Source organism: Nomascus leucogenys, chromosome 3, assembly GCF_006542625.1.
Source record: "Nomascus leucogenys isolate Asia chromosome 3, Asia_NLE_v1, whole genome shotgun sequence".
In the NCBI taxonomy this organism is placed as follows: domain Eukaryota; kingdom Metazoa; phylum Chordata; class Mammalia; order Primates; family Hylobatidae; genus Nomascus; species Nomascus leucogenys.
Genome location: NC_044383.1, coordinates 98,518,403 through 98,534,084, shown reverse-complemented (window position 1 = coordinate 98,534,084; position 15,682 = coordinate 98,518,403). Strand labels below are relative to the sequence as shown.

Here is a 15,682-nt window from a genome sequence, read left to right as displayed (position 1 = left end):
AATTATTTTACAAGCAAATTTCCTACACACTATATTGCCTTTAAGCAATACCATTCAGTAATGTTGAAAATGTGTCTGTCTTTTAGATCCCTAGACTCCCTACTTACATGCCTGTGCTTGCATTTCAGTCAGACGTGTTCTCCATCTCACTGGATAACGGTACTGTTGTCATGAATGTAAAGGGAATCAAAGTTCAGTCAGTAGATGAGCAGTACAACGATGGGCTGTCCCACTTCGTCATTACCTCTGTCTCACCCACAAGGTACAGCTCCTCACTTCATATTCTTTCCACCTTGTCTATTTGTGGGACATGATTATGTCAAAAACCACTATGAATAATAGGCTCTCCTATACCTTTTCTAATGTTAAAACAAAAATGCTAGAAGGAACAACTTACCTTCCTCAAAAAAATATTGCTATTAGTTTCCAAGACATGTAAAACAAATCACTATGAAATTTCTTAAAATAAATATAAGGGTTCTTTTTCCAGTAAAACAATAGGTTATAATCTCCTTGAGGGAAATGCCTACTAATATTACCTACTGAACAGAGTGCAGTATTTTGCACATAGAAGGAGCTCAGCAAATATTGGTCTTGTTTAGACCTTGAGTCAAACAATTGAGAATGCAACATTTATGGCCACATTTTAAAAGCTCGAACTTCATCTTTAAAATACATAATACTGAATTTATTTTTCATAATAAGAAAGTTTTCTGGAATAAGAAATGAACCTCTGCTGCTATCCTATGTCCACTTTTGTGGACATAGAAAACATGAGTAGGCTTTTTCTGGGCCCCACTTCCAGTAAGGATCAAAATAATCTAATGTGCTTTGCCATGAAAATGGTCTTCCACAAATGTGATTAAGTGATCATCATGAGGTATGCTCTGTTTCATACACACACACACACACACACACACATACACCCAAAAATAATGCTGATGACTAGTCATCTGAATTTCTTGCCTTACGGGTTTAAATTCCAATCTTGGTTTGGAGGATCTTTTTTTTTTTTTTCTGTAAGGCATGCGTTTATTACATGGCATGAGATGCTTGAATTAATGCACTACCTATATTCTCAAGGCTTTGAATGCCATATGTCAAGTATCTATTCTTATAGATTTGAACTTAAAGCATTCCTTCTGCTCACTTGACATTTCCCTGCATCTTCTATCTGTCCAAAACTAAACTCTCAATCTAACCCCTTCCCCTGCCCAGACCTGCTTACTTCAGCCATCTCCATCTAGTTACAGCAGCTCCATCCTTCTCGTCACCTAGGCTAAACAACTTGAGTTCATCTTTAGTTTGGATATACAATGTGTGGGAGAGAAGTCTGGAGGATCTTTTTTGCATATAGAAATATCCGACCATTTTATCCTGGGCCTCATGAAGAGTTTGGCAACTCGCTGTCTTTTCATTAACCACATGTTCCATTTCAATTTCATGAGAAAATCTGCTTATCCAACCTAGAGTGGGTCAAGGTAAAATGCTAGCTCTGTGGTGTGTAAAGAAGCCTTTTTCTTTTGCAGATATGAACTGATAGTAGATAAAAGCAGAGTTGGGAGTAAGAATCCTACCAAAGGGAAAATAGAACAGACACAAGCAGGTGAAAAGAAGTTTTACTTCGGTGGCTCACCAATCAGTGCTCAGTATGCTAATTTCACTGGCTGCATAAGTAATGCCTACTTTACCAGGTACAATATTTTTATTATGAATGAATCTGCACGATTGATAAATAAAATCAAGACAACAACAAAAATATTAAAACTGAGAACTATGAAATGTATCTGAGGCATTAGGGGATAGTAATTAAAAGCTTGTATGTGCTTGAGAAACTGTCATACTTGGGTTTCTGTGTAGGTTCTTTGCCCTTTAATTTCCATATGACCTTGACTAAGTAAGCCTTCATTTCTTCACCTGAAAATGCAGATAATAATAGTGCCTGCTTGGTAGGTTTGTCATGAGGGGTAAATGAGAAGATAATGCATATAAAGCAACTTGTACAGTGTCTGGCATACAGCAAGCTATAAATATTAGATGCAATTATTTTTGTACTTATCATTAATGACAGAGTAACATACCCAGAGGTTTACAAAAGTCTTAATTTAATGCATGACTTTAAAGAAAGCTATTAATCTAGGTCCTTAACAAAGACAATAGGGGTTCCTTGAGTAAAAGAACAAGCAAGGGAGGAATTTAATATAGATTAAGAAACAGAGGCAGTTCCAATCATCCAGAGTGTGTTGAGGGAAAAGATGTTCATTATTATAAATGTGTGATGCCAGGCACATAGTTATTAACAGGTTGAATGTTAATTTAAAGGGTTCTGGTTAAGAGTGGTTGATGGGTAAGGACCCATCACACATACACACGCGCACACACACACACACACACACTTTAATTGCCAAAGCTCTTTGACTTCCATAATTTTCATCATGTAATTCTGAACAATATTTTTAATATTTTTTCCTCTGTTACAAACACAGGGTGGATAGAGATGTGGAGGTTGAAGATTTCCAACGGTATACTGAAAAGGTCCACACATCTCTTTACGAGTGTCCCATTGAGTCTTCACCATTGTTTCTCCTCCATAAAAAAGGAAAAAATTTATCCAAGCCTAAAGCAAGTCAAAATAAAAAGGTAAAAGATAATGCCTTTCTGACTTCCTAATTGTCATCATTTTCCATGCCCACAGTTCTAGACACTGCTGTTTTAGAGAATTTACTTGATACTTTGCAACTACGTACATAGGAAAGATGGGATTCTTGCAGTATCACATATTCTAGTTTACCAGCTTTGTTGCATTAATTCTTTGTTATAGAAGCATTTTTTATTTTTTATTGACATGTAATAATTGCACAAATGTATGGGGTACAGGGTGATCTTTCAATACATGTATATAATGTGCAAAAATCAAATCAGAGTGATAGCATGTCTATTATCTCAAATGTTTATCATTTCTTTGTGTTGGGAACATTCAAAATCATCTCTTCTAACTATTTGGAAATATATAATAAATTATTATTAACTATAGTCACTCTACCATACTATAGAGACACAGAACAATTTCCTCCTATCTAGCTGTAATTTGGTACACATTAACCAATCTCAGCCTATCCTCCTCCCGCCGCTGCCCTTCCCAGCCTCTGATAACCACAGTTGTAGTCTCCTGTGAACTCAACATTTTTAGCTCCCACTTACGATAACATGCAGTATTTGTCTTTCTGTGCCTGCCTTATTTCACTTAACATAATGTCCTCCAGGCTCATCCGTGTTTGTTGCATCAGTTCTTGTTCCAATGAAGTCGGAATCAGCTATTTATTCATACTTCCAACTTACAATGGTTTCCCTTACAATGGTTGAAATGTCTCTGTGCTTAACAGTTTGTATAAATAATACATATTATTTAGTACTATAATTCTCTAGTATCATTTTCTTTTGTGTAACAATTTTAGGCTTTTGTCACAATCATGGAAATTATTCAAGTTTCTGATCTTCCTTGGTTTTTCCCCTCCTTCCTGGACCTTCACTTCAACCACTCACAAGCACAGTTGGTCTGTGACATCAGCTAAAGCTACTCCATTATCAAAATCTTGAGTTCTAAAATTCCATCCTGACTACTATTCTTCCTCATTCATTTACTTCAACTGTGTACATTATTTGCCTTCATTATAAGTGGGACCCTTAATCCCTTCTAATTCTGTCAGTTTAACCCTCCCCACCTCTTTCATGATCCAATTTTAAGAGTGTGCTCAGGTGTCAGTGTTCCCATCCTGGCCCATGCCACCAACAACTCTCATCTGAGTAACTGCATCACCTCCCAGCAGGCCTCCTTGCTTCCACCTTGTTCCCTGACAGCCTATTCTCAACCCTACAGTCAGATCCTTATAAACATAAATCATATCATGTCACTACTGTGCTCAAATGGCCCCCCCGACTACACTCAGAGTAAAAGCCCAAGGCATCACCATTCATAAGGGGCCCTATGTGATCCATGCCTTACCCTGAGTTCATCTCCTCCTACTTGCCCACCTCCCTCACTCTTCTCCCCATACTGGCATCCCAACTATTCCTAGAATGGGCCATGTGTACTCCTACCTTAGGTTCTTTATTCAGGCTTCCCTTCTGCTTGGATCACGCTTCTCCCAAGTATCTGCACAGACAACTTCTCCTCCTACAATTGCTCAACTCTCATCTGTTCAATGACCAGTGACCTACATTGACACCCTATTGAATACTGCAGCCTGCCTCCTACCTCCTACCAGTAATACTGCTCTTTTGCCTCTTTCTGTTCTTTTTTCATAGTCCTTATATTTTAATTTATTAGCATGCTTTCTTTATTATGTTTATTATTTATTGTCTGTCTCCTCTACTAAAATGCAAGCTCATTCATTTTGTTCCCTGAAGTATAATAAGCACACAGAACAATGCATATAATAGGTGTTCAATAAATACACAGCTATCTGCATCATAGGGTTGTAACAAAAACTAAATGAGTTAATGCATGAAATGATATGCACTTAGCATAGCGCAAGGCATATAGTAAAGATTCAGTGAATATTAGTGGTTATATCTCTATAGAGCCTTATAAGTATTCTGGAGGATTGGTTCCTAAAAGTAAAATTGCTTGGCTCAAGGGAATATGCATTTTCAATTTTGAGGCAATACCAATTTACACTCCCACAAACAGCATTTGAAAGAACATATTGTCCCACACTATTGTCAACAATGAATATAATCAAATTTCTATAATTTTGCAATTCTGATGGACAAATTGAGGTTTTAGTTTGCATTTCTCTGAATGCTAGTGAGGTTGAACATCTTTTCAGGGGAAGAACTGATTGCCTTCCAAGGCTGGCTTCTGGACCATCAGCAAGAGGGAAGTGTCTCCACCAGCTTCTCCATTCTGATGGTTTTTCACTGACCATTATATCTTGACATTTTCCATATATTTGAGCATATGTGGACTACTGTTTTCAATCCTCTTGAAATTTCTCCTTTGTTCATACATGACTGCTTTATCAATGTTAACAAAATAATTTTGTGTGTGTATAATTAAAACTTAGTAGTTTCTTAGGATCTCTTCCTGAGTGACATGAAGACAGATAATTTCATTGATTCTCATGAAGGATTTTGCTGGAAGATACTATGAAGGAGTTTTCAGAGTATACTATAAAATTCTAATAGATTCTTGCTGTTACCCTCATACATTGATGCTAAAAGATTTATCCTGCAAATTTTTTTATCTGGCACTTGAACACTGGTCAGAGGTTCATAGGCAGCAGATTAACATTACAGGCTGATGAGGGACATCAACCTTCTCAAGCAAACACAGTTACCCCTTTAAATAAACACAGTTTTCTAAATTAAGTTGTCTATCAAATGTGATTTCCCAGCAAACATTCAATCTCAAGGTTATAATCAACAGCCCTACTAACACAAGCTTTTCCATATTACAGGAAACTTGTTAACCTTTATGGTAAATAGTGTTAGACAGAAACTTGACTTTGTAATAACAAGATACAGAATCGCCATAGATTTCAATTATATTTTATGGTAACTAGAATGTCAACATTTGCTAATCTTTTCTTATATTGACCCTTGTTTCAACAGCTTCATAAATATCTACCAAGAAAAATGTGTGGCCTCTGACCTAAATTTTCATCAAGGCTGCATCAAAGCAATTGGGATTGTAATAATTTATTTTCACAATCACTTCCTAATATCCTATTTTATTGACTTATTATATTCATTTAACCATTAATAGACTCAGTTGCTTCTAGTTTTCTCCTTTTATAGCCAAAGATCTTTGTAGGTAAATCTCTGAGTATATTGCTGAACAAATCTTTAAGATAGATTCCTAGAGGCAGAATTACTGAATCAAGGCAAATTGCTTTCCAAAAAGGTAACATTGATTTCTAGTTCCCTATGGTATTTGTGAATACCTGTATTATCACCTATGTTCCAGCCTTAAATTTTTTTTAACAATGTTTATGTTTCACATTTAACTGGGAAAAGTTTCTCATTTGGTGTTTAATAATGAACATTTCAGGTATTGTAACAGACATCATGCTAAGGTATCTGGCAAACCACTCTCTTCTCTTAAGAACTGATTTCCTACCTAGCGGGCAGGTCCTGTGCTTTAGATGCATGACCTCACTTCCCTGGATATAGATCACTGGACCAGGGTAGATCACGTGCACGAAGCTGGGCTATCAGATTCTCTTCCTTGGAAACTTAGAACCTAGAGAGATTAGCCTGAGCTCGCCATTGAATAGAAAACATGTAAACCTAAGGGCATTATGTTAATTATACACAGAGGAAAAAAAGCTCCTTCATAGAGTGAAAGGCAAAAAGCTATCCTGCTGAGAAAGAAAAATGAAAAGAGATGCTCTGAGAAACCAGAAACCTCCAGAAAGGGAGTGCCTTGATTCTTTCTAGCTTTCCAATTGATACTAGCCACTGCTGGGACACCACAATACTATCTTATCTTAGATTGTTTAAGATACCCTGGCCAGGTGCAGTGGCTCACGCCTGTAATCCCAGCACTTTGGGAAGCCGAGGCAGGCGGATCAAGAGGTCAGGAGACCGAGACCAGCCTGGCCAACATGGTGAAACCCCGTCTCTACTAAAAATACAAAAATTAGCTGGGCATGGTGGCGCATGCCTGTAATCCCAGCTACTCGGGAGGCTGAGGCAGGAGAATCGCTTGAACCTGGAAGCCAGAGTTTGCAGTGAGCCGACATCGCGCCACTGCACTCCAGCCTGGGCAACAAGAGCAAAACTGTCTCAAAAAAAAAAAAAAAAAAGATACCCCTAGATCCTTATAACACATTGCCGTCTTTTTCTTCAGTAGCTCAACTAGCTTGGCTGTTATCTGACACAAAAGAATCTTGCTAAATTGAACTGGTACTATCAGTGGGATTGCAACTAATAGGCCCACAGAGAAAACAAAAAATTACACTGGTAAAGCCAAAGTCTAGTGGAGTTCATTGAGAATCACCATACACATACCCATCTTAGGATAATAAACTGAGTCTCAGTGTTGTATGGTATAAAATAATTAAGTTATAACTTGGCTATTTTATCATTATTAAGAGTGTGAATGTATTTCTGCAGAAGAATTAACATATTTGGTTGCCATATATAAAGACACCCGAGTTTATTGATTTTTGCAGCAGATGAGAGACGCAGCCTACATAGTCATGTATTCCCACATTGAAGCAGAGTAAGGCAAGCCTGGTAAATTGAGATTATTCTGTTTCAAATAACCCTGTGCTTCACTGAGCACCTAGAGCTAAGTGGATACACTGACTAAGAAAGTGTGAGATCCTTTCCATCCAAATGGAGAAAACAGGAAGCAGCCAGAGTTGGGGAAAGTCCTCTACCCTAACTCTCACTCTGTTCTCTCACCCTCAAAGTATTTTGAGTACCTGTGCAAAGTATTTCCAGCTGGGCCTTTCACTGAGACAAAGGTGATCATATCTCCTATCATAAAGCATATTACTCCACTGGGATTGAAATAGAGCATGGATTTGGGGAAATTTTCCTAAGACATTAGAGTTAAAGAATCTCCTGGCAGCCCTACTCCAGCCCATTCTGCCCACCTACAGCTTGAAGCTATGGCCATTATTTGTAGTTGAGAGCCTGGACCAAAAAGTATTGGTAGCTGGGTATATTTCTTCCATCCAAGAGAGAAACCTTGTTTCTGTGGCAGTAAAAATCAAGTTATGAGTCCTGACAACTGCATAAAGAAGGGAAGAGGGAATGGTGGAACCAGGTGGGCTTTCCTTTAGGACATGAGAGTCCATGAGCTCCCATCTCTCTCCAAACTAACCACCACTGTGAGAGTCTCCACTGCCAAAATCCAACTGCACGAGCTGCTGCCCTGAGAGCAAGAGACACTGGCACAGCTGGTCTGTCCTTTAATTAATTAACCTGCCCTCTGCCCAAAATCAGATCTAGATTTTGAAAGTAATTCTGAGATCTAGCTAAAACACTATTTTTTGTGTGTGTGGGGGGGGTCTTGTCTTTTGCCCTTATGAGATTAAGGGTTTTATTGTCCATCTGTTCCAATCTACTTTATATCTTCCAGAAATTCCACACGGCTTGGTTCTGCCAGTAAAAACTCTCCTAGATTTACAGGACTGCTGTGGATTTATTTTTATGTATATAGTTCTGACATTTCAATGGGAATAGGGAGGCGGGGACTAAAGGTGTATGCTCATTCAGTAATCCTGAACCAGAACTTTTCATATCTAATCCTCTCTCCCATCTTGTCTGTTGCCTGTGAGTGCACGTTCAGTAATCCTGAATTTTTGTATCTAATCCTGCCTCTGTCCTCCCTGCTGCCACACATTTCCTCTTCTATCAGACCTTCCTTGTTACAAGCTGTCTTCCTAGGTGGGTCAGAGCAGGCCACTCCCTCCCTGCTTTCAAAGCCTGTGTGGCTCCTCATCACCTAAAAAACAAAACTTCCAGCAATCATCTAAGGTCCTATCTGGCACCAACCTGTTTTCCAATTTGCTATTATAACTGTTTCTCCAAATTAATTTTCAGTTCCTTAAAAAATAGGAATCATTTCTCATTCACTTTCTATTCCCCACTACATGCCACCCACGGGAGGCACGTATAATCATGGATTTCCTTCCCCTTTACTTCTACCCATTCCATAGTCACTAAACATTTGCTTGAATAAATGACTAAATACTTGAATTTATTTGCATTTACTTTTATTTTGCTTCAGAAATTGAAATTAAATAATAATTAAATACTAGCCTATACTTGCACAACTCTAAATTTTAGCATCAGCCATGCAATTTTAAGAGCACAATGTGTTTAAAAATTGTTCTATATCCTGTCACATAAAATTCTGCTACATATCCTATCACCAAAAATATCCTTAAGTATTTTGAAGATGTTGCTATGTTAACTTTTTACACAACATGCATAAGTAATAATCTGTGTATTAAAGTAATGTTAATATTGTTTCTTATATGAGGATTTTGTTGATTGATTCAGGGTCATTTTAATTGCCAACTTGCCACTTTTCACTATTATTTAAGATGTGCACTTAATTTAAATGATAGAGCAGTTGTCTCTATAGCTTCAGTTTAACTTTGCTTTACTACCATGCGGAAGAATTTGGGGTTAGTTAACATGCTATGTTGTTGATGTTACTGCTGCAGCTACTGCTGTCATTTGCTCATGGTGCTAGAGGTAGGGAAGAGAGGGGACCTAATGTTCCATGAATGGAAAATGCACAAATAATATACAATTTTTTATCCTTATTAATGATAAGGACATCACAAATTATTTTTTGCTGCTAGTATGTCACTTTTATCACTTAATTTGGTTTACTTTTATAGGGAGGGAAAAGTAAAGATGCACCTTCATGGGATCCTGTTGCCCTGAAATTCCCAGAGTGGAATACTCCAAGAAACTCTCATTGCCACCTTTCCAACAGCCCTAGAGCAATAGAGCACGCCTATCAATATGGAGGAACAGCCAACAGCCGCCAAGAGTTTGAACACTTAAAAGGAGATTTTGGTGCAAAGTAAAGTAACACACTATACTCCTAGACTCCTAATGACATGGCTGGGCTCCATCTTTGTTTGCCACATGTCATTGTTTTTTCCTATCTTTCCTTTCTGTGCCACCTTAATCCTATTATGTTGTCATCGAAATAAATACTAAATAGTACATGATTTATGCTATCAAAAGAATTATACTCTCTGTGACTTTCCAATTGTAAGGTTCATAAAACAGTATTCTTCCAGGATACTGTATTTGATCAAAAAGAAAAGCCAATCAAAGAAAGGAAGATGGAGCAAGTTTCAAATGACTCATCATCTAACCTTGATATCCCCCTCCCTCTCCCATACAAATTGCTTTCAGATTGTAAATGGGAGTACATTCGAACTGCTAGAAGGTTAATAAGGAAAGGCATTGAAAATACAAATATGCCTGTATGTCTATGACCCTCCAGCTATCTCCAACCCCATCGCCTCTTTCCAGTATTTCACAAATCTCCAGGTTATCTGATATTACTGAAGAATTCTTTTTAGTTTTAGCACCCAAATATTTTTATATAGGTCTTACATAGCTCTGTCAAACATTCATAGAGGCAAAGTATTCAATAAGAAATCTCTAACACCTTATAATTTGCTACCTGCATAATAGGCAGAATCAGTATTTTGTATTTTTCAGGAAGAATTTAGAGTTAATCAAACTAGAAGTTAACCTAATAAATGTATCTTATCCATAGCCTGGGGCCAAATTTCTAGAAGGTTTTGTTTAATTTCTACACACTCGGGTGGCTGCTTTTTACATGTGGTATCCATTAATTAATTTTTACTGGGAAAAAAATTTAGTCTGTATTTTAGATAGCACACAACTGATATTATTTGTATTACTCACTAGTATTTTGTCCACATGGATAAGCTTCTTTAACATACACATTTTTACTAAATGGCAGCCTTTTTTTTTTTTTTTGAGACAAGGTCTTGCTCTGTCACCCAGGCTGGAGGGCAGTGGCATGATCATGGCTCACTGTGGCCTCAACCTCCCAGGCTCAAGTGATCCTCCCACCTTAGCCTCCCAAGTAGCTGGGACTACACGTGTGCACCACCACCCCTGGCTAATTTTTAAAAATTTTTTGTAGAGACGGGGTTCCACTATGTTGCCCAAGCTGGTCTTGAACTCCCAGGCTCAAGTGATCCTCCTGCCTTGGCCTCCCAAAGGCCAAGGATTGCTAGGATTATAGGCCTGAGCCATGGCACCCAGCCTACAGCCATATTTTCAAAGCAAGACACAGTAAGATCCTTAACTGAAAAAACATTTCCTCAAATGTGGGATACATCCTTGTTGTATGAGGAAGTAGAGAAGAATTTACAATTTTGAACTAGCCATGCTAATTTAATATTCATTAATAATACTAAGTGTGGAATAATGTTGCTTGGGATTAGATAGAATGGCTACTTATTTATTCTTCCTTACACTGTATTATTTTAAGAAGTTAGAGATTATCCTCAGTCTCATTTTACATATGGTAATCCCTTTCTTTTCATTTACCAGGTCTCAGTTTTCCATTCGTCTGAGAACTCGTTCTTCCCATGGCATGATCTTCTATGTCTCAGATCAAGAAGAGAATGACTTCATGACTCTATTTTTGGCCCATGGCCGCTTGGTTTACATGTTTAATGTTGGTCACAAGAAACTGAAGATTAGAAGCCAGGAGAAATACAATGATGGCCTGTGGCATGATGTAAGTTGAAGGTAGAGAACAGCATTATCAGCAAATAGCTACCATTGTCAAATGGACACTAATGGGCCTCCATTACTCTCTCTAGAAATATCCATTTTAAAATTCTGCTGCTGCACACTCAGAGTTCAATTTCAAAAAATTGTATTCCTTATAAAAGTCTTAAAGCATACTATTTAAAAAGAGACACAGGCTGAGCGTAATTATTTTAACTAAAGGATCAGTGGTCAACATAAACTGAAATTTGGTTTTTAACGATTTCTCACTTATTTTCTACTGCCAATAGGTTTTTACTTTTCAACAATTATTATTGAGTGTCTTTTATTGGCTAAGCTGTGGAAGATACAAAGTGAATAGTAAATCAGTTAGGAAGATAGGATACCACAGTGGGAGCAGATAAATACTGAAAGAAATTGGTGGGTATGTAATGTCAAGAGTAAGCAATGTAATATGCATTACAATTAATCACAAGAAGTTTAAGTGGGAGAGAACATACGGCCTGTTCTGGCTATATGTGGCCTGGTTAACTGGGAAAAGCTTCATAGAGAACATGGAAAAACATAAGCTATATTCAGAAATTAAGCTTTAAATCATTCTATCTAGAGGTCAGAAAATATATGGATCACTTCCTCTAATACATGAAGTGGTAAATGGAAGATAAGCAGGAAAAAAATACACCTATGCATATAAAGCAAAGAGGCCTGGAGACAACTCACAATAAAGGCATATGCTGTATAACAAAACAGAATCAAATGGGGGATAAAGTTTCTGCCATTCCAAAAACTGCATTGCCAGAAGCCTACTAAACAGAAGAGATAAACTCCTGACCTTCAGAGATGGGGCCATTTTAAAAATAAACTTTCTGAAGATTTCCCATAGCATTGCAATAGCAAAACTGGAAGAAGAGGAAACACAGCCTTTTCTCCAATCTTGGAATGTACCTGAGATGTGCTATTTTCCTTCTCTTCATCCAGGTGATATTTATTCGAGAAAGGAGCAGTGGCCGACTGGTAATTGATGGTCTTCGAGTCCTAGAAGAAAGTCTTCCTCCTACTGAAGCTACCTGGAAAATCAAGGGTCCCATTTATTTGGGAGGTGTGGCTCCTGGAAAGGCTGTGAAAAATGTTCAGGTAAGCCAGGCATGACCAAGTAGAGCCATTGACCATTAGAGCCAGAAGATCATCTAATTGAGGCCCTCGTCTCACAGATTACGAAACTGGAAACTAGCACCAGTAAAACTGTAGTTTTCTGGAAATGGGATATCAAAGTAAGTACTGTCTTATGGGCTGCCTGTCTGCCCTGTGGCATTACAAAGTCAGAAGTAATCTTTCGATTCTAAGGTAGATGTGAAATGAAAAAGTTTCAGATGCATAAATTATCATGAAAATTTATGTCTCAAGGGGATCTTATTTGTTCAGGAAGTACCCATACTTTTAATGTAAAAACATAACAAAAAAGAAAGCAAATCATTGCATTATACATTATTGAGTGAAAAAAAAGTTTCAGGTCATTATGCAAACTACAATCCCATTTTTCCTACACACACACACACACATACACACACACACACAATTTGTAAATGTATAAGGAAATGTGGTTACCCTGGGGAGAAGTGAGAATACAGTAGAAAAATATCATTTGTGTAATTTAAAAATTAAAAATATTGCACTTATAAAAAATTTAGCAATCAAAGGAATGCATCAAAGGACTAAATTTTTCTTAACATAAATATAGGTTGGATTTTAGCAATGTTAAAAATAATTTCTAAGACCCATTAATATATGTAGATGAAGCAAAAAAGATGGTTTACATTATAATTAGATTTTAGGTAAGCAGCCCCAATTCCATGGCAATCTCTTTTTTAAAATGTCCAAATGCAGTACAAAATCAGTTATCTTAAGTGGCCCAAGTTTCATGTCCTGTGATATGATAAATTCTCAATCACAGAAACAGCTCATGAAACTGGAAATGAAAGCTTTCTGCTGTTTATTTGGTTTTGGTAGATTTAAGTAAAGAACTTTGCTAGCCCTCATCAGCCTTAGGTGATCTTGGCACAGCTGTCATTCTTGAGGGAAAACTAGGATACTTCTAAATATGCAGTTTGAAAACCACAGCTGCAACTTATTGTGTCAAAGTGTAACATAAAAATGTCCATAACTTAATTACTACAGGTTGACATTATCAAATACAAAATTCCAGCTTCAAACAACCAGTTAAAAAGCAACTATCCAGGAAAGTATTGATCATTCAGACATCTGAAATAAATAAAACAAGTAATTACGTGGTTTCCCTTAGGACTCAAACCCCCTCATTTTGCTTCCCCTTGGTGCATCTGTGTTGAGAAAATTGATTTTAAGAAATATCTTCTTCCCTCAGATTAACTCCATCTACAGTTTTAGTGGCTGTCTCAGCAATCTCCAGCTCAATGGGGCCTCCATCACCTCTGCTTCTCAGACATTCAGTGTGACCCCTTGCTTTGAAGGCCCCATGGAAACAGGAACTTACTTTTCAACAGAAGGAGGATACGTGGTTCTAGGTAACATTAGTCATGTTAAAAATATGAGTCATGAAATGCTTCTTCCTGGAGATGGCTAAGAGGGAATATCAGGCCCAGAGTTAAAACTTAAGAATGCCAAACTCAGCCCTAGAAGATGACCTCTTCCCACAAGAACCACCTTTCTCCCTCCTGCACTCCAAACCATACACGCAGTTCCCATCCCTGTATACTCTCCCTGACCAGGCTTCTCCACAGCTGCCAAACTTCTGGATGAAGACCACCTGGGCTCCTTTAGAATGTCTATGCTGCTCCGTGGCCTGATCCATGTCAGTTTTTGGCCACCTTGCTCCTCGAGGTCTTGCTCTGCTCCTCCTTGGCATGAACCATTGTCCTACTAAAGGAAGTCCCACTTTCTCCCCATGACCTACAACACCAGCAGACAACGTCAGAAATTTTTATTTCTGGCTTTTTATTATTCTCCTTGACCATTACTCTCTCACTCTTTCAGTTTTTATTGTATGCCTCCCGTAAGGCAGTCCCTATGCCAGATGATGGGACATAAAAGTTCTAAAAATAAATAAAATCCTAGCAGACTACACACAATCATCATCTAATTCATTCCAAGAATATTCTATGGAGCAATCGCTGGATGTGAGGAAGACACCAGAATAAGTGCCCGGAATTAGGATAGGAAAGGGTATAAAGCTGCATGTTCCCTGCTCTCAAGGCACTTAGGTACTTTGCACATCCCCTGAATAAAGAAATTACACTGCAGCCAAGTATACTTTTTAAACCACCACCATATCCAGCAGAACACCCAGAGGTAGTATTTCCTCTCTGTTTAGCTCATGATTTTACTTTCCTGCCTCACCCATCTTTACCCCTACACTAAAACACCTACACTTAACAATTCTCAGCCTTTCATGGAATTTCAGTGATAAGAACTCTTAACAGTTTGGACGGCTGGGAATGCAGAGCAAACTGCACAATTTATATACTACTCCATGAGCATTAACTAATAACAGGAAAAAATTTTAAATGATTTATAGGATACATTAAATGAACATTATTTAGACGCCCTGGTTTGCAATGAGTCTCTTGGAGTAAACACAATTATTCTTAATAAGAATTTTATTGGATCACCTCAATAACAGTTCCTAAATACTTTCTCTGCTCTTTCTCCTCTGAAATGCTGTACAGCACTGGCACCAGTTAGGGTTTTGTTTAAAAATTATTTTAAAATACAGGTCTGATCAAGACAGCTCTCTTGCTCAGTGACTGCAAAATAAAGCCTAACTTCCATACTTCAGCACTAGAGCCCTTCCCAGTGTGGTTCCCACTCACCATGCCTCCTTCTCTCCTGGCAGGGACAGTCCAGCCACAATGGCCTTCACAGTGCTCTCCAAGCATTCCAGCCTCTGTACCTGTATTCAGTCTACTTCCTCTGCCCAGATTGCCCTGTCCTCCTCACTTGTGAAATACTCAATAGTGCTGCTGCTACTTGGAATTAATTTCTCCTCCCCTGAGCTCCCATAACACATATTTTGTGTGCTGTTGCCAGCCTCACACCCCACAACGGGATGGATGCATTAGTTATCTTGGTTCCCCACAGAGCTTTCCACAGTGAGTTTGACATGGAAAAGCCACTTTCTACTTATCTGTTAAAAAAAATGCATCAAACTTTCAAAAACAGATACAAAGATACATAATTACAAAATCACACCATAGTTGCAAATATGATCTTGCTGTTCTTGGGAGTTTATAGTATTTATCTCCACAGATGAATCTTTCAATATTGGATTGAAGTTTGAAATTGCATTTGAAGTCCGTCCCAGAAGCAGTTCCGGAACCCTGGTCCACGGCCACAGTGTCAATGGGGAGTACCTAAATGTTCACATGAAAAATGGACAGGTAGTGTCTGA

General features: G+C 38.0%; 1 protein-coding gene across 1 annotated transcript in view; it reads left to right on the top strand.

Annotated features, from left to right (window-relative positions):
• The window catches only part of LAMA4 (laminin subunit alpha 4), a 148,782-nt gene that overhangs the window by 126,362 nt on the left and 6,738 nt on the right, over positions 1-15,682 (top strand). The window contains exons 29-36 of the mRNA XM_012506019.2: positions 129-262; positions 1,530-1,694; positions 2,487-2,640; positions 9,369-9,556; positions 11,077-11,266; positions 12,238-12,393; positions 13,640-13,799; positions 15,541-15,671. Of these exons, the coding sequence (XP_012361473.2) occupies positions 129-262; positions 1,530-1,694; positions 2,487-2,640; positions 9,369-9,556; positions 11,077-11,266; positions 12,238-12,393; positions 13,640-13,799; positions 15,541-15,671 (1,278 nt within the window). The remainder of the gene's footprint in view (positions 1-128; positions 263-1,529; positions 1,695-2,486; positions 2,641-9,368; positions 9,557-11,076; positions 11,267-12,237; positions 12,394-13,639; positions 13,800-15,540; positions 15,672-15,682) is intronic.